Raw genomic sequence first — 18,596 nt, 5'->3', positions numbered from 1 at the left:
GCAGAGCGGAGCTGGCTCCTGACCAGGCTGGAAGGTGGTGGGGAGTTGGTATCAGCAGACTTTTCTGAGCCCCCAGCGGCCCGGCCTGCTCTGGGTGCCAGGTCTCCTCCGGCCCCACGTGCAGAGGTGGTCTGTCCCCAGCGACCCTGTCTCCCAGCTCCCCATGCTCAGGCCCTCGTGTCTGGGCGGCTGGCCTGTGCCACAATGACTGTGGGCTCACCTGTCGTCCTTCAAGTATAACACGGGTGCCCGTGTGATGCCCTCCCAGGTAACGTGGATGCCCTATGATTTCACATCTTTTTTCACTTGACAACATATTCTGGAGACCATGTGGTATCCAGTACCTGGAAAACGTCCTCATTTTTTAAATGGCTGCGTAGCATTTCATTTATGGGGATGTACCATCATTTATATAACCACACCCCTGTTGATGGACACTGGGGGTTTCCAGTCTTCCATTGCAAACAGTGGAGCTCTCAGTAGCATCGTACAGACATAAACTCCTAGAAATAGAACTGCTGGGTCAAGAAGAGGCAACTGCACGGGTAATTCGATAGCAGAAAATTCCCCACCATAGGCGTTATTACACCAATGTGCGCTCCCGTCAGTAACATGGAGTGTGCCTGTTTTGCATGGGGGCTTTTCTAAAGGAGGAGAGACGCTGCGCCCAAACCGGCTGGAGTGCCCTGGGCCACAGTGCCTAGCACAGCATGGCGACGCTGGCCTTGAGGGGGCGGAGCCGGGGCATTTGACTGAGATGCCGAGGAGACGCTGGGCCGGGCTGGGGCAGACTCCCAGGGGCTAGAGAGGACATCTCCGAAAGGCAGAGCTGCAGTGTGCAAGGCCTCAAGCGGGACTCGGGGGTCTTGCTAATCCAAGGCACAAGGGACGGGAGGTAGCTGCTGATCGCTGCCGCCGTCGCGGAGGACTGTCAGGGCTGCTCCCCGCTGGCGTCAAGCCCTGCCGCTGTCGTGGAGGACTGTCAGGGCTGCTCCCCGCTGGCGTCAAGCCCTGCGTTTGGTTAAACGCTCACCTGCCCCCGTGGAGCTGGGAGTTGCACTGCAGGCCTGAGAGAAAGCAAATTTATCTCCACTAATTTATTTACTGCAATTTATCTCTACTCCGTGCCCCTCCACAAAGCATTAGAGGCGAGGGTCCACGGGCTCTCGGCAGTGAGTGGAACGTAGTTCGCCAACTGAACGTGATCACGTCGCGCTGTGATCGCCTGGCCTCCTGTCCGTCCTCCTGATGAGACCGCCGCAGGTCTCACGGGGGCAGGGATGTCCTCACCGCCCCCACCCCGGCAGACAGGGCGGCACATAGCAGGTGCTTAATGAACACACACCTTGAAGGAGTGAATAACATGGTTTATTGCACAGATGTAACCAGCTTCTGAGGCTAAGTACTTTACCACAGATTATTCTAATTAAACTCTTAAAAGAAGCTCGCGAAATTAAGTGCAGCTAGGTTTACGGTCTGCGTGGAATAGCTGCAGGAGCCAAGGCTGAGGTTAAGGCTACACAGCGAGTGTGCAGTTGACTGCAGGGCCTTCCAGCTCAGGGCTCGCCATGGATCTCACCACTTCCCTAAAGAGGGGATGCGGGGGCGGGGGCAGGATTTGGAGAGGCCACCCTGCAGAGGTAAGGAGAGACCTAGAATCTGGTGTTAGAAGACGTCTGGGTGGCTGGAGGCCGCGGCTGGTGCTGGTAGAGCACAAGCTGGCCTCGGCCGGGAGGGGCCAGGCAGGCCAGTGTGGACTCGGCCGGGGAGTTGAGGCCTGCCCTTGGCTGCCCTCACTAGGGAGGTGTTTAGTGGCAAAGCGACCTGGAGCTAGCCCGTGCTCTGCTTCCCGGGCCAGGCCTGCCCTGGGGTGCGACCTCTCAACATTAAGAAAGCAGCGCATGAAACCTGGGTGGCTTTGGCCCTGGGATATTTCCCTAAAGTAGCACCTGGTCCTAAACCACACCCAGAAGAGGCTGTGGGCACTTTCACCCTGGCTCCTGCACTCACACCTGAGCCGCTGCAGCCTCCTCCAGGCTGGCCTCCAGCCACAGCTGCCCCTGCTGGTCCTGCCCCTGCTGCCAAGCCCTGAAACATGGCATCGTCCTTCTACGCCACGGGATAAATCCAAAAGGTCTGGCTGGCCTTGAAGGTCCAGCATGGGCGGCCCCTCTTCCTCAAGCCAGGGCGCAGGACTCATGATGGAATCCTCAGCCCAGACGTGGCTGTGAAGGGGGAAGGTTTCCTGGTGGGATGTGACACGAGCAGAACCAAGGCAGGAGGGGTGCCCAGTTCTAGGAGCTGACCAGGGCTGGGGGCAAACCCTGGCTGCTCTTAGGTCCCCAGAAGCGGACAAGAGTCCAGCCCCACCCCATTCACAGCTTTGGGGGTCACAGGGCTTGTGCCACCTGGGCAGCTGGCCTATCCTCTTTCAAAGTGAGGCTCTGGTCCCACCTGCTCCAGAGACCCTGTCTGACCATGCCAGGGAGGCCGGTCGGGCAGTGACCGCTCCTTGTCGGACGGATTTTGTATTCTGTCAGCCCATCAACCGCTCCTCAGTGCTGTGGTGACTGTTAGCACCGGACGTCCCCCGTGGCTGGAGTCTGGGGTGCATGTCCTCTTCTGTCCCTTTCAGAGGTAAGTGTCCTCACATAGAGGGTGGCGGTCCACAATCTCACCGGGTGACGGGCTCAAGGCGCACGGGGCTGGGGCAGAGCCTCTTGTGGATCAGACCACAGCTGCCCGCCCCTCCTCGCCCTCCCCAAGAGCCAGGGGGCCTGTTAGGCCCCCGTCCTGTTTAGATGGGGGGAGGGCAAAATCTAGAGAAAGGACTGTGTAAAGGCACAAGGAGAAGGAAGGGAAGTTGTTCCCAAGATGTGGGCTGAGGGTTTGAAGGGCTGGCTCAGTGGGTGGGCGCCTTCTCGCAGGGCCCTGAGAGGCCTGTCGGGATTCCGCAGAGGAGGCCGAGGTCCTGGTACGGGTGTGGGACGAATCCTGGGGCAAGTCCCTACTCCCACCCCCGGTGCTGACCTGTGAAAATTCCCTGCAGCTGCGGCCTGCACACCTTTAGCCTGTCGGGTACAGGGGGAGGCTCGGCAGGGCTGGGAGAGGGGTCGGGGAGGCCTTGGCAAAGGGAGGGGACCGAGCAGGGGCCCGCCGTGCAGCCAAGGGCTCTCAGCTCTGGCAGGAGGAGTGCGCCCAACCTCCCCCAGCCCGGCGCCTGGCCCAGGTTTCGCTGCGAGCAGGGGAGCGATGGCAGTAGCCCCCACCCCAGCATGCTGGCCCTCCTGGGGGCTCGGTGCCCGGGATCCCCCCCCCGAGCTGAGCCCTGGCCCTGGGCACGGATGCACGGCGGTGACCAGACCTCTCAGGACTTGGAGTGCTGCTTCCCATGGCCCCTGGGCGTCTCAGGAGGCGGGGCATCTAGGGCCTGTCTCCGGATGAGCTCCGAATAGAGCCTGCCCTTCTTTAGGAGCTCCTCATGGGTCCCCACCTGGAGAGAGGAAGAGGGGCAGACGGTCACCCCAACCCAGCTCAGAGTTCAGAGCCCTTGGAGGGCCAGCTTCTTATGAGCCATTGGGCACGGCTTCACCTAAGCCAGCGTCAATCCTGAGGCGGGTATGAAACCAAAGCACAGCTGATTACGGATTGCCGCTGGCGCAGCTGTATTTGTCAACTGAGCTAGATCGTGGAAGAGCATCTGGGTCCCTCTGTCTTTCTTACAGGGCCCAGTGCCCCTCGCCCAGCGCGAGTGGCCAGGGGGCTGTGAGCTGGGCCCCATACAGCCCCCAAGCCCTGCTGCAGACACAGCCTCTGGGCTGCTCCTGCCTGGGCCCTGATCAGGGTCCCTGGTGCGGCCTCTTCTGTGCCTCAGCCCCTGGGCCCCTCCCCCAGCAGCGAACGCTTCTCTGAGAACTTTCCCCTTTGATCCTGGGAGCCACGCTGCAGCTCTACTCACTGCCCCACCCCAGGGGACAGAGGAAGAAGCTGGGGCCCCGAGAGGCCAGGGCTTATCAAAGGGCAGGAACTCCTGAATCCACACGGGTGCTGCTTTCAGACTATGAGCCCAAGGCCCCAGGGCCAGGCCAGACCCTCACACAGCTCAGCTGAGCCGCCCGTTCCACTGTGTCCGTGGCTGAAGCCGTGCCAGCCCCCTGACCTGCTCCCCAGGCCCCAGCTGACCTCGCAGACCCGGCCGTGGGCCATGACGACGATCTGGTGGGCCCCACGCACGGTGCTGAGCCGGTGGGCGATGACCAGTACGGTGCGGCCAGCGCTGGCGCGGTCCAGGGCCTCCTGCACCAGCCTCTCAGACTCCGAGTCCAGTGCGCTGGTCGCCTCATCCAAGATCAGCACTAAGGGCTGCTTGATGAGGGCTCGGGCGATGGCCAGGCGCTGCTTCTGGCCACCAGACAGGGTTGCGCCCCGCTCGCCTGGGAAGGGAGGGGATAGGGCGGGGGCCTGAAGTGGCGCTCAGCTCTGCACTCGAGGGCGGCCCTGCAGATGGTCACCGGGGCTGTCTGGCACTTCCCACCTGGCCCCTCAGGGCCCTGCCCTGGCCCTGTGCGCATTCGTCCTGCCTCTCTGAGGGCAGGGGTGATGCCTGGCGGCAACACGATCCCACATCCCCATGCAAACGTGCACAGGCACTCACACAATGACGGGTCGTGAACGCAGCGGGGCTCAGTGATGCCCAGAGGTGTCGCTGAGCTCCACCCACACACCAGGGCAGGGGCTCAGAGCCATAACGGGCCTGGGTCCCACCCCCTGCCCTGGCCCTGCAGCGCTAGCTGCCTTCTCCTGGCCTCCTGGCTCTCTGCTGCTGTGGGGACATCCAGGATCCAGATGTGACTCCTGCGGTGGGGTAGGGGGTGGCAGAACAGTGGGATTCAAAACCCACCTGGGCATTCTGGGAAGACCATATTGGGGTCCAAAATGCCCACAGAGAACAGCAGAGGTGGCAGCCTGGTTGCCAAAGAGAGCCTCAGGTGACTCTGCAGTCACAGAGCGGGGGGCAGGCTGCAGCCCCGGGCAGCCCGCGAGTGCACGGGGTCAGGGGTACAAGGCGCGTGCGCGAGAGAGGAGTGGGCCCGGCTCCTCCCGTCAGGGCGGGGTCCGCAGGAATCTGAGCAGTGAGTAACACGGAGCACAAAGGACGGCTACCCACAGAGGGGGCGCCACTCGGAAGGCTAAGCTCAGCCAGGCTCAGGACTAGGTTTCGAGAGGAGTTGGGAACCTTGGATATGCCTGTGCTGTGAGATACGCTGGAACATTCTGCAACAGAGCCAAGAGACCCTGGACGATAAACATGAGCCCAAAGGCTGAAAAAAAGGCCTCTGAGAGGAGCACACGAAGCGCAGGCCGCACTGCGAAGACTCCAGTGCGGTGCTGCAACACTGCAACGGTCCAGAACCACCAGAGCCCTCTTCTGGGTAAGTCAGCAGACAGACTGGCTCAACCAAACCCACCCCTACGGAGAGCCAGGGGGAGCACCTTTCGTTGAAGGATAAACAATTACAAGGAGGTAACACCCCCTTGCTTCTGGTCAGGTCTTGGGAGCTGACGTGGCGAGCTCTGAAGAGTCCCCACGTCACGGATCACTTGTGCCCCTGCCCTCCGTCACGCTCCTGTCCCCGCAGCCTGCCTGTGCCTCGTCTCCCCTGTCCCCACAGAGTCGCCTCTGTCCCACTCGGCCATGGTTGTTGTCTGGTCTTCCCCGATGCTGTGACTATGTTCCTGCCCCCCGGATCCCAGCCTCGCATGTGGGCCCCGCGGACCCCAGCAGGATGCTGTCTCTGAACTCACCCACGACGGTGTTGTATCCCTCGGGGAAGCTGGTGATGAACTCATGTGCGTTGGCTTCCCGGGCAGCTGCATAAACCTCTTCGTCGGAGGCGTCCAGCTTCCCGAAACGGATGTTCTCCATGATTGTTGTTCCGAACAGGACTGGCTCCTGGGGGTGGGAGGTGGAGGGTCCACCGGAAACATTCTGATTTTGCCCTGAACCTCTGAGGGGCGCATCAGGAGAAGCTGTTTCGGCCAGAACAGGACCACTTGGAGGGCAGGTAGGGGCAGTTCAAAGTTACAGGTCAAACACAGAGAGGTCCATCAAAGGGGGGAGAAGCCGAGCTCCTGCGTGGCACGGAGCCCCTCGGGAAAGGGAGCGGGAACGCGGCTGGGAGAGCAAGGCCAGCTGGCCCGGCAGGGTCCCCCCTCTCTGGGGAGATGGGTAGGGAAGGGTTTTACAATTTGGCTTTCTCCTGCCAAAAGGGCGCCCTCTATCCACACGTGGGGGGTGGGGGGAGGTGGACCCTCGCTGGGAAAGCAGTGGGGCTGAGAGCTTCAGAGCGGGGCTGTGGGGCCTCGCTTGGTGGGTTAGCCACCAGCAGTGCCCGGCAACACCGTGTGGGTGTCCAGCACAGAACCCAGGGATCCTAAAACGGCCACCCCATTTCCACCTGCTTGGGCCTTTTACATCGAGGAACAGAGTTCCAAGGGCAAAGCTGCAGTCGCTGGGACTCCAGTGAATGCTGGGGACTGGTGAAGAGAGCCAGCTCGCCCCCAGTGCCCCCAGGAGGGCAGCAGGTGACGGGGCTGGGAAGGGGGAGGGGCCCAGGCCCCTGAGAGAAGCAGGCACCTGGCTGATGAAGCCGATGACCTGACCCCGGAGCCAGGAGGGGTCGAGGGTACGCAGGTCCTGCCCATCCAGCGTCACCATGCCCGCCGTGGGGTCGTAGAAGCGCTCAAGCAGGGAAGCCACAGTGGTCTTTCCTGGGGGTTCGGGAGGGGGGCATCGGTTTCTGGAGCATGTCCGGGACAGGGACGCCCCCGGTGGCAGTGGGGGCCCCTCCTTCCACACTGAGTGGCTCCCACAGGGAGAAGTCACAGGTGGGAGGGTGGCAGGCTCCTCTTACCTCCCCCAGACTGGCCCACCAGGGCCACAATCTTGCCCGGGGGCAGCGTGAGGGTGAAGTCTCTGAGCACCTGGAAGCCGGGACGGCAGGGGTAACTGGGAGGAACCAAGAGACCCTCAGTCAGACCGGGCTCCTGGCCCCTTGTTGCCCGGGTCCCTCCCAAAGTCTCCCTGTACCCGCAAGGGGGGCTTACTTAGAGGGAGACATTGACCCACAGGTCCCCAGACAGGCTCCCTCTCCTGCCCTCAACCCGCAGAGAAATACCCCTGCGCCCACCACTGATGCTGACCTGAAGCAGACGTTGTGAAAGGTGATGGAGCCGCGCAGGTGCTCCCTGGGGATGCAGTGGCCCCCGGACAGTGGGATGCACGGGCTCAGGGTCATGTACTCGAAGACCCGGGTGCCTGCACTGAGCCCCCGCACCACCTGGGGAGGGGGGTTAAAGTCTGTGTGAGGGAGGCATGGGGTCCCAGGGAATGGGCAGCACCTCCTGGACTCCCACTTGGCGGCGGGGTAGGGGCTCGTCGTATCCCCTCCGCCGGACACCCAATTCCCACGGCACACAAGTGACATCAGTGGCTGACAGGACTCCAGCCCAGGTACCGCGTCCACATCCTTGGACCCACCCACCTCTGCCACTCACCTGACCAAACAGGACAGAGAGGTTGGCCATGGACCTGCGAGTAAAAGAGGAGGGTTGAAAGAGGGGGACGAGGAGGGCCTGAGAGAAGGCGGGCCGGCGCCAGAGGGGCAGGTCTGGGTCTCAGCCGCGTGGGGGACGTGTTGGGTGAGGCGAGGAAATAGGCGGCCGGAAGCCAAACGCAGAGGTAGTTCCCAAAACCTGGGGCCCTAGGTGCCCTGGAATCCGGCACCACCGGGGAGGTCTCCTGGCAAATAACTTCTCCTTTCAGGGCCACGCTCCCTCCTGGCCCGGATGGGCTGACAGTCATCAGTACCTGAGGGCCGGGCTCCAGGGAGGAAACAGGGAAGGCAGGCGCAGAGCGCAGTGGGGTTGGACTCCACGCTGCCCGCAGCCTGCAGGGAGGGGCTGTGAGGCCCACCAAGGGGGTCAGACCTAGCGCTGTCCACTCCCGGGGGAAGCAAGGGCTAAGGAAGGTGGAAAAAACCATGTTACTCCTTCTAGAGAAAGAAGGAAACAGAAGACATTAGACCACAGGGGGAACTCAAAATTCCCTGAAGACATGTCATCACGGGCTCCGCCCTGTGTGAGCAGAGGGGTAAGTGTCCATCTGTCCAGACGGTGGGTCACCTCCTCATCGTCGTGCGGGGCTGCCGGCTGCTAGGAGGACGGTGAGCCACTACTCCTGAGTCACCGGCCCCCGGCTTAGTCACGGGCCAGGCCAGCCCGTGACTGTGCGTCTCCGATTGTGCATGCGGGTTCTTCTCGAAGAGAAGAGGAGGCAAGACTGACTCCCCAGGATCTCACTTCTCCCAGCACCGGGGGTGGGGGAGGGGGGGAGCCCGCAAGGAAACGCCCGGAGAACTTCCCGAGAAGAGCCAGGACAGCAAGTTAGTCCGCGCCTGAGGCCTGTGGCTGGGGAAGCCGCCCCACCTAGCACCTAGCAGCCTGCGAGAGAGGCTTTCTGAAGTCTGTGACACAGCTCTGCCAACTGGCTAGGCAGTGCAGCGGGGAGGAAAGGAAAGGGTCTGGACGCAGGCCATAAAGGGGAGGGGGCCCAGGGCAAGGCGAGTCTGAGGGAGCGGGGCCAGGCCTGGGACAGGTGGCTGCCATCGGCCGGGGGAGACTTTCTGCCCCTGCCCCGTGGAGCACGGTGGGGTGACCGTGAAGGGAGCCAGTGGTGCTCGTCCGGGTCAGCACCGGGGGAGGGGCAGCAGGGGGCGGCCCAAGTTCCACCTCAGAACAGCCAGACCTTCTTAGTCCCAAGGCCACCAGGGATTAGTTCCTGGGCCTGCGGGAAGGAGGGGTGAGGCTGCCCAGGACAAGAGAGGGTCTGAATGGGCCCAGATTAGGAAGCACTGAGCAGAAATGGGTGGTATCTGGTCTTTGTGGAATGCTGGGTCTGGGGCTGAGAAAGAGAGTCTTTTCTACCTGCCTGCCTCCAGCTTAGCTCCATTCTGCCCAGGACAATATTAATAAGGCCGATGGTGAGGGATTCTGGAAGAAACGGCTGACACTCGCACAGGTGGTAAGACACGGGGCAGAGCCATGACACAAGGACCGTCGGCATCGGGAATAACGAGGAAGGGACCCAGAGGGGCGTCTGAGCTGATGTTCTATTTTCTGGACGTGGCTGGTTGGTAACATAGGTCTTCACTCTTCAATTATTTATTCCACCATATTTACTGTAATTGTTTATCTAACGTGTCTTTTTTTTTTTTTTTTTTTTTGCGGTACGCGGGCCTCTCACTGTCGTGGCCTCTCCCGTTGCAGAGCACAGGCTCCGGACATGCAGGCCCAGTGGCCATGGCTCACGGGCCCAGCTGCTCCACGGCATGTGGGATCTTCCCGGACCGGGGCACGAACCCATGTCCCCTGCATCGGTAGGCGGACTCTCAACCACTGCGCCACCAGGGAAGCCCCCCACTTTTCAATTATTTATTTTATCATATTTACTGTAATTGTTTATCTAACGTGTATTTATGTTTTATGTGTTTTGGTATACGTGATATATGGCGGGGAAACAGTGAGGAGAAACAGCAGAAGGAGCTGCTAGGAACTTAGCTTGGAAGGGACAGGAGAGGGGAGGAGGCCCACCCTGGGCACTCTTGTGGCAGAGCCAGCGGGGAGCTCTGGTGCCTGCAGGCATATGGGATCTGCGGAGCCGCGGACACAGTGAGCCAGCAGGGTGGGACCTGCAGGGGAAGGTCAGGCAGAGGGTGGGAGGCCAGCTCTTAAAAAGCGTGTCGGGCTTCCCTGGTGGCACAGTGGTTGAGAGTCTGCCTGCCGATGCAGGGAGCACGGGTTCGTGCCCCGGTCTGGGAGGATCCCACATGCCGCGGAGCAGCTGGGCCCGTGAGCCATGGCTGCTGAGCCTGTGCGTCTGGAGCCTGCGCGTCCAGAGCCTGTGCTCCGCAACGAGAGAGGCCACAACAGTGAGAGGCCTGCATACAGCAAAAAAAAAAAAAAAAAGAATCCTCCTGCCAATGCAGGGGACATGGGTTCGAGCCCTGGTCCGGAAAGATCCCACATGCCGCAGAGCAACTAAGCCCGTGCGCCACAACTACTGAGTCTGCGCTCTAGAGCTCGCGAGCCACAACTACTGGAGCCTGTGTGCCTAGAGCCCGTGCTCCGCAACGAGAAGCCACCACAATGAGAAGCCTGTGCACTGCAACTAAGAGTAGCTCCCACTCAGCAACGAAAACCCAACGCAGCCACAAAAAAGAAAAGAAAGAAAGAAAAAGGCTTGGGACTTCCCGGTGGTCCAGTGGTTAAGACTCCGTGCTTCCACCGCAGGGAGCACGGGTTCGATCCCTGGTCGGGGGACTAGGATCTCACATGTCACGCGGTGTGGCCAAAGAAAAAGAAAAGAAAAAAGGACAAAAAAAAAGACTCATTGAAGAATTGTCTGGAAGGTGAAGATGGCAACTGCGTTTCTGAGTGTACGGTCAGCGAGTTAGGCTGCAGGGGCTGCTGGGAGCCCCGAGCGGGCTCTGGACGAAGGCAGGGGCTCCCCATCCCCAGCCCTGAGCTTCTCCAGGGGACCTGGTAGCTGTCCCCGCAGCAGACTGGCACCCCCGGCCCCTGGCCCAGCTGGGCCCCTTAGGAAAGGGAACGGCCCCACACTCACCTCTGCACTGTCTGGGAGGCCACCAGGAAGGACATGAGGTCTCCCCCCGTCAGCTGCTGTCCGGCCACGAGGGAGCCCCCAATAAACAGGGTGCCCAAGACCATGCCTGAGTGGGGCAAGGACAGGGTTCAAGGAGGAAGCAGAGGAGGGCAGAGGACAGAGCCTGGCCCATGTGCTGGTCCCCAGTGCCAGTCCCTGCTGAGCCCCCAGCTGACTGGCATTTGGGTAAGTCACTTGAGTGGTCTCCACCTCTGTCTCGTCATCTGGCAATGAGTGGGTTGGAGGCACCTCCACGGCTCCCTTGGGGGCGGCCCAGCAGCGCGCTGTACACGGCTCGGCTGTGACACTGGGCCTCCCTGCCCACTGCCTGCCGGAGGAGCAGCCTCCAGAGGCCGGCTGACTGGCCCTCGAGAGACATGCGAAGGACCTCGAGCAGGTGGAGAGCCGCCCGTCGCCCGCCCTGCTGGGACCCGTCCTTCGCTCCTCCGAGCTCAGCCCAAGCCACAGCCCAGGTCCCCCGCGGGGCCTCGCTCACTCACAGTTGAAGGCGATACTGGAGAGCCCCTGGAACAAGGCGATGCCTCTGCCCAGCTCCTCTGCCTTAGAGCGGGACCCCCCCAGCTCCGCTCCATAGCGTCTGTGACAGAAGCCGAGCCCGGCCCTCAGGAAGCAGGCAGGCTGGGACGCGGGGTGGGGGGAGGTGCATCTGGGGAGGCCGCCCCCCTGCCACCGCTTTGGGCTCCACCCCCGCCCGGCACTCACTCCTCTTCCCGCTGCTCCATGGCGAAGGCTCGCACAGTCCGGACGTTGCCCAGGGCCTCATCTGCCACACCCGTTGCCCTGGCGACCTGCGGGGAGTCCAGGAGTCAGGGAGCCGGGATGGAGACACGGAGGGGTGACAGAGGAGTACAGGGCACAGAGGAGGACGGGCGGGAATGCTGGTACCTGCTCCTGACACTGGCGAGACAATTTTCTGAGAGCTGAGCCCATCAGGGTGCCAGCACCCATCAGGGCAGGCGTGGCCACCATCAGCAGCAGGGTGAGGCGCGTGGAGAGCATGGACAGGGACACCAGGCAGCCAGCCACCTGCGTGAAGCTTCGCAGCCCCTGGGGAGCGGACGGGAGGGCTGTCTGGCATCAGCAACATGATGTGGGGAACTCAGCAAGAGTCAGCTGGCTACAGCTAGCTCTCTACTCACAAGGCCAAGGCCATAGGTCTGACCCCGGGGAGGCCAACCGACAGTCCACTGGTCACAGAGCATAACCCCTTCCTGATGAGCAGGCGTGAAGAGAATGCCTGCGGACCGAGGCATCCTCCCCCGGGACAAATCCCACTTTCATTCTCTTCTGCTCTAGAAACTGAACAGAAGGAGAATCGCCTGGGGAATTCCCTGGCCGTCCAGTGGTCAGGACTTGGTGCTTTCACTGCGGGGCCCGGGTTCAATCCCTGGTCCGGGAACTAAGATCCCACGAGCTACGAGGTGCGGCCAAAAAATAAAAAAAGAGAGAATTGCCTGGTGATGCCGCCCAGGGACGGCTAGGGGTCAGTGACAACGTGGGGGGAAGAGAAGAGGACATCAGGCACAGAGCAGAAAGCCATCACTCCCCCTCCTGTCAGCGTGCCCGGCATTCTGGGGGCAAGGTGGTGATTCTGCTCTGGGCAAGCTGGGCCAGGAAAGGCTCTTGTCTGAGCCTTCCTTCTTGGGACGGTTTTCCGGGGAGGTAGGATTTCAGAACAGGAGAGAAACAGCCTGTCCCGACCCCGGACGCTGCCGTGGCACCTCCTGCTGTGAACGTCCCTCTTCCCTCACCCGCACCCTCACCACACAGCAGGCTTCTCGCTTCGGCATGAGCCTGGGCGCAGGGCCCAAGGGTGGCGGGGGGTGGGGTGGGGTGGGCAGGACTGGCCTGCTGCATCCGCACTAGGGAGCGTGCACGTGTGAGTGAGCGTGGGGGGACCTGGGCGCTGACCTGGGAGATGACGAGTTTGAAGGATGATTTAAACTCCTGCACGTCAGTCGTCAATCGGCTTACCAGCTGCCCTGTCTTTTTAGCATCGAAGAAAGCAATGTCTTGTCTGGCGGTGGGACACGGGGGCAGCGGGTGGGGGAGAAGAGGGAGACACGACCTCAGGATGAGGCCCCGCCCCTAGACATTCACCAGCCCCCACCCCCCGCCCCGTGGGCCGCTTGGTCCCCGCCACCACTGCACCCCACAGCCCGAGGCTGGCAGTACCGGAGCAGGTTGCTGAAGAGGGCCCTCCGCATGTCCGCAGCCATGCGCTCGCCGATGCGGGACAGAAGCACCAGGTACCCGAAGGTCAGCAGGCCCTGGGAGAGAGGCCAGGACCTCAGGGGCGCCCGCGCGGTTCCGCTGGCGGCCCCCGGGCCCTCCCTTCTGCTGTACCTGGAGGCCGTAAAGGATGAGCAGGTGGGTGCTGAGGTTCCGGGACTCAGTCAGGAAGCTGCCCACGTGGTCCCTCGTGTACTTGGCCACGATCTCCACCAGCTGACCCAGAAGCAGGGGGATCTGCACATTCACCAGTGCTGTGCCCAGTGCCAGCTTGGGGGGTGGGAGACAGACGTTTACAGGGGGACCACGCTCTTCCCTAACCCCTGGCCCTTCGTCTCCCAGTACTGCCCACGCTTTGGGGGCTCCTGTGTCTCTCGGAGAGTTAAAGCCCAGCTGCCAGCCCCAGGGGACCCCTGGACCCTGTTCACCCAGCTGCCCTGTGCAGGTTCTCCTGGTGACCCCCAGCCCCGCTGCTTCCCGAGGTCTCCTCTGAGATTTGGCCAGGCAGGAAAGCTGTCCCTAGGCGGCTCTGGCGGGGGCTTCCGCGAACCCCTGGCTGGGCTCTTCCCTGTCCCTGGCGTGGGGTGGGGCGGGAGAAGACCTCACCACGACGGCTGCCCCCAGGACCAGCAGATGGGGGCGTAGAAACTGACAGAAGAGCTTCCAGTTGAAGCGGGGCTCCATGGCACCGGGTCCAGAGCGGGCCGGAGGGGCCGCCTCTGCCTCACAGAGGGCCACAAGGCCGCGGCGGGGGCACTTACTCAGGATCACGGGGCCCAGGAGGACTCCCCCAACCCAGAGCCAGGCAGAGGGGCTGCGGCCGGGAGCTGCGGGGGCTCGAGGGAGGCCGGCCCGGAGCTGGGGCTGCAGCCGGGCCACGGCCCCAAGGAGGCAGGAGCTGGGGCGGCCATCGCGGGACCTGCAGGGAGAGAACGGCACTGAGGGCTCGAGGGCCCAGCTGACCCCCAGCTGAACAACAAAGCGGCCGAGCTCTCGGCTCAGCCCTCTGGAGAGCAGCAGCTCCTCTCCCAACGGCCCACCCTGCCCTTCTCAGGGCGGCTCTTAAGCAACCTTGGTTTCTGAGATGAACACGCCCAGTGGAAAGCAATCGAGTGGTAAAGGTGTTCTCCCTGGCTCGTCTCTCAGACGGCGGGCCCCAGCCAGTAACCATCTCCAACCCCTGCTCTCTCAGAATCACAGGACATCAGAGCTGGACGGCGCTCCTCTTACAGTGGAGAACACAGAAGTTCCCAGTGAATGCAGCTCAGAGAGGGACAGTGCCCCCCCCCCACCTCACCAAGTCATCAGTCCGCTCTGTTTGATCCTCACATCCCTGGGAGGCAGAGGCCAGTATTCTCACTTGATAGATGACAAAATCCTGCAGGGCTGAGAGCTGAAATCATTTGTCCCCAGGCAGCAGAACTAGGACAAGAGAGGAGCCCTGCTGTCTGACTCCAGAATCCAGGCTCATCCTGTACTGCCATGTGTGATGAGCCCAAGGATATGTGTGGCAGGGCCAGGCCTGCACCCGAGTCTCTGACCACTGGTCGGAAGCTTATTATATACCCCATCGCCCTGTCTCCTTCCTGGCCTTGAGTGCTTACGTGACAAGGCAAGGAAGGAAAGGGTGACAGACTCCCTCTCTGTCAGCTGAAGGAAGAAAAAGAAATAAAATCCAAATGACGTATCTTGTCATCTTGGGATAGGCCAAGATCACCCCTTCCTGCAGTTTCGGTACCTGCAGATGGCAACGTAGGGCCGCAGCCTACTGTGCATCGAGTGCTCTGCTCTGAGGAACAGGAAGAGGGTGAACGGTACAGGCCGAGTAACTACGCTGCGGTAGTTAAGCTTTAGTGTGAGTGTGGATACAAACGACTAACGACAAAGCTTGCCGAGGCTGGAGGCTGGGGGTGGGGGTGGGGTGGGGGGAGCCATTACTGTCCTTTTAAAACACCTGGACTTGAGAGGGCAACGAGGACCATAATCATAATTGCATTTTTTTAATAAAAAAATTTTTTTTTAATTTATTTATTTTTGGCTGTGTTGGGTCTTCACTGCTGCGAGCGGGGGCTACTCTTCCTTGCAGTGCACGGGCTTCTCATTGCAGTGGCTTCTCTTGTTGCAGAACACGGGCTCTAGGTGCGCGGGCTTCAGTAGTTGTGGCTCGCGGGCTTAGCTGCTCCGCAGCATGTGGGATCTTCCCGGACCAGGGATTGAACCCGTGTCCCCTGCATTGGCAGGCGGATTCTTAACCATTGCGCCACTAGGGAAGTCCCCATAATTGCATTTTAAAGATCACTGCAGAGGGGAGTGAGCTGGAGAATGACAGGAGTGGCTATAGGGAGGCCTGTTAGAAGCATAAGTTATCTGGCCAAGAGTATATGGTAGGACGATCAAAGATCCAAATGAGATTATTGATGAGGAGAGGCTTTTAAAAAACAAATAGATGAAAGGTTTCTTCTTTACTATGATGGCCTTTCATATTTCCAGACCCTCCTAACTACACACTCCATCTCATCCTTCCCTTGTTTCAGGGAGGCCTGGGCTTCTTGCCAACTCTATATTACACCTCCCCCGACCCCATCCACCTGCCTGTCTTCCACTGTGTACTTTACATCTATCCAAAATATAAACGGAGAAGCTCAATGTCCTTCTGCCCTGTGTAAATGCCCCTCTTCCTCATTAGACCATATATTCCTTGATGGCGGGAAGCCCTATCTTATTCACCACTGTATCCCCAGCACTTGGCAGAGCTCTGGTACATAACAGTGTTCAGCAAATGGTTATGTTTCTTGAGCACATGCTCTCATTAGAAATGCAGAACGAGCTGCCCTGACTCGCTGCTGCAGTGTTTGCAAAGCTTTAGACTTACTGTGGATAACAGTAACAAATATGTTTTACTTTGCGATCCGGCACAATGTCACAGAAAACTGAAATGCTTCACAAACCAGTACTTCCCCTCATTTTTTTTTGGCTGTCCTGTGCGGCTCGCAGGTTCTTAGTTTCCCCACCAAGGATTAAACCCGGACCCCAGCAGTGAAAGCACCAAGTCCTAACCACTGGACCACCAGGGAATTCCCTCCCTAATTTTTAAAATTAATATATTTATTTTTGGCTGCATTGGGTCTTTGTTGCTGTGCGTGGGCTTTCTCTAGTTGCGGCGAGCGGGGGCTACTCTTGGTTGCGGCGCGCAGGCTTCTTATTGCGGTGGCTTCTCTTGTTGGGGAGCATGGGCTCTAGGCATGTGGGCTTTAGGGCTCTAGGCATGTGGGCTTTCTCTTGTTGTAGAGCATGGGCTCTAGGCATGTGGGCTCAGTAGTTGTGGCTCACGGGTTCTAGAGCGCAGGCTCAGTAGTTGTGGTGCAGGGGCTTAGTTGCTCCGCGGCATGTAGGATCATTCCGGACCAGGGATCGAACCCATATCCCCTGCATTGGCAGACGGATTCTTAACCACTGCGCCACCAGAGAAGTCCCCCTACTTTGTTTTTAACACGTATTCCATTATATTCACTTTTAAATGATTCAGACTCACTAAATTCACTTTATGAACTATTGTGTTGTGACCTGACGTTTTAAAAACACTACACTATGAACACACAAATAGTAAAACGTTGTTTGATGTCTTTTCTGGAGTTTCGCTCTGGTTAAAAAACATCGACACCCTTACTCTTTTCCTAAGGACTGTTTTCAAGCCTTTTAATAATTTACCATGGCCACTTTCCAGCTTTTCTCATCTTCTCCAAACTAAGGTCTAAGCAGTGCTTGGTCACTGCCAAGAACTGGCAGATTACTTCCCAGCACCGGTACTTCTAGCTGCAGCTCCGCCCATCTCGCCCTCCATCAGTCAGACGGGCTTTCCAAAGGACACAAGTCCACATCCACCCGCCCCTACGAATCTGCTGCCTGCCTGGCTCTCGGGTTCTTCACTCCAGGATTAGAAAGGCATCAGTCTCTTCTCATAAAGCATTTACAGAGGAGTGGCAGTTTCAGGGTACATGTTCGTTTCCCACCTGTGTCTTTCTCTCTTGAGACGAACGTGTATAGAGCATACAAGAACACATACATACGCGTTACCAAATTGACTATCTCTGCTGAAACTATCCCGATTTAGTAACCATTTTTGTTCAGTTCACACTGAATTTTTGGAACAACAGCAATACTAAATGTCTCCGGACACTAATAATTTTTGTCCACATCGCCAGACCAATTCCAAGAACGAGGACTGGGGCCGGAAACGGGGGTCCGACACCTGTGCAGCACGGCGCCCGCTGGTGGGAAGAGACCTAGCGTGGTCACCGGCCAGAGCGCCCCCTCCGTCCAGCACACATGCAGATACAGACGCGCCGAGCCTCCTGCTGGCACCTAGGTCTCGCTGTAAATAATTGAGGCCAATCCCCGGGGGAGTGACATTCAACCCCGGGCCGGGCCGGCCTACAACTCCCAGCAGGCGTTGCGCGAGCCCGGGACTCCATCTCCCGGCGGTCCCCACGCCCTGCCGGCAGGTCAATGGCCCGCGCTCCCAGTAGGTTTGTCCCTTTTTACCTGACGGCCGAGAATGTCTGGAAGCGGAGGGATAGTAGTGGCTTGCCTGCGACGGGGCTACCCCGAATCCCGACCCGAAATAAGTGCACCAACATGGTGGGTGTAGAAAAGGAGCAGCCGGCAACAGCACCTTCACCTTTACTCCACTGAGGGCTCCATGTTGGCTCCGGCCCCCATCCCGACAACCCCCTCGCGACTCGGCGATGATTGGTGGAAAGAAGCATCAATTTCATTGCAAGCTGTGATTGGAGAAAACCTTGTTAGCCCCCCTTCTGGGACTGTGATTGCAGAGAGTCGCCTGTCTCCCGCCCCCAGTTCCGGGCGGGCCCTGCCCTGTGCACGCCGTCCGAGTCGGCTCTGGGGTGACGTTTTGAGGGTGTGCAGAGTGCGTCCCCCCGCCCTGGGGTATCCATAGTAACGCGTCAGCTGCTGACCTCCGGGTCATTCTCTTATGGGCGCTCCTGGCGGACTCTAGATGTTCCGGAGTCTCCAGGGAGTGTAGACCGCTGGTTCTGGGAGACTAAGGGACAAAAACCGTTTGGAGTTTTTTCAAAACATGTGCACGTGCTTTGCCACCCACCCCGCTCTCCTAGGCGAGTCAGAGCTCCGGGGACGGCAGCCACATATATTTTGGGGAAAAAAAACCCTGGTGATTCTGATAAGCTGCCCCTACTCAATGGTTTAGAACCGCTGGCGCGACCCTAAATCCATCTCTCCCACAGATGCCTTCCTACCGCAGTTAGGCTGACTGCCTGAAGCTGCCACCGCACAGCTCTTACACCTCTGTTTCACTCTTAGTTATTTCTTCTGTGTAATTACTTGTTTGCATAGCTGCCTCCCCACTGGGCTGTGACTTCCTTTTGGGTAGTGGCTCTGTCTCATTCATCCGTCCCCTCCTTCCCCTCCAAATGCCTGGCAGGGAAAAGTGTCCTTAATAATAAATTGATGTGAATTGGGGCCGGTGGTAGGGAGGCTGTTCATCGATGAATCTGGAGTGAAACTGGGTAGGAAAACGTGTCAGGATTAGTCTGATGTTGGGCTGGGTGAGGAGGCTGTATGGGAGGGTCCTAAAGTGAGT

General features: G+C 59.7%; 1 protein-coding gene across 5 annotated transcripts; it reads right to left on the bottom strand.

The window, feature by feature from the left end:
- Window positions 1–1,346: 1,346 nt before the first annotated feature.
- ABCB8 (ATP binding cassette subfamily B member 8) lies at window positions 1,347–17,706 on the bottom strand. 5 transcript variants are annotated; one of them, XM_029233734.1, is made up of 17 exons: window positions 17,519–17,676; window positions 14,274–14,398; window positions 13,583–13,895; window positions 13,091–13,246; window positions 12,920–13,014; window positions 12,656–12,761; window positions 11,630–11,791; window positions 11,447–11,532; window positions 11,224–11,321; window positions 10,685–10,790; window positions 7,558–7,591; window positions 7,204–7,340; window positions 6,915–7,009; window positions 6,638–6,771; window positions 5,806–5,953; window positions 4,183–4,433; window positions 1,347–3,493 (listed from the first exon to the last, which is right to left on the bottom strand). In XM_029233734.1, the coding sequence occupies exons 2-17, from the start codon at window positions 14,279–14,281 to the stop codon at window positions 3,368–3,370; spliced, it is 2,055 nt and encodes a 684-aa protein (XP_029089567.1). In that variant the 5' UTR covers window positions 14,282–14,398; window positions 17,519–17,676; the 3' UTR covers window positions 1,347–3,367. The 5 variants fall into 5 exon arrangements, with proteins under 5 accessions (XP_029089567.1, XP_029089565.1, XP_029089566.1 ...); XM_029233732.1 differs by lacking the exon at window positions 14,274–14,398 and having other exon boundaries at window positions 12,719–12,761; window positions 17,519–17,706; XM_029233733.1 differs by lacking the exon at window positions 14,274–14,398 and having other exon boundaries at window positions 17,519–17,699.
- Window positions 17,707–18,596: the final 890 nt, after the last annotated feature.

Source organism: Monodon monoceros, unplaced genomic scaffold (genome assembly GCF_005190385.1).
Source record: "Monodon monoceros isolate NGI ecotype Baffin Bay Population unplaced genomic scaffold, NGI_Narwhal_1 Super_Scaffold_2, whole genome shotgun sequence".
In the NCBI taxonomy this organism is placed as follows: Eukaryota; Metazoa; Chordata; class Mammalia; order Artiodactyla; family Monodontidae; genus Monodon; species Monodon monoceros.
Note: the sequence above shows the minus strand (reverse complement) of the source record. Positions and strands in the feature narration are given on the sequence as shown.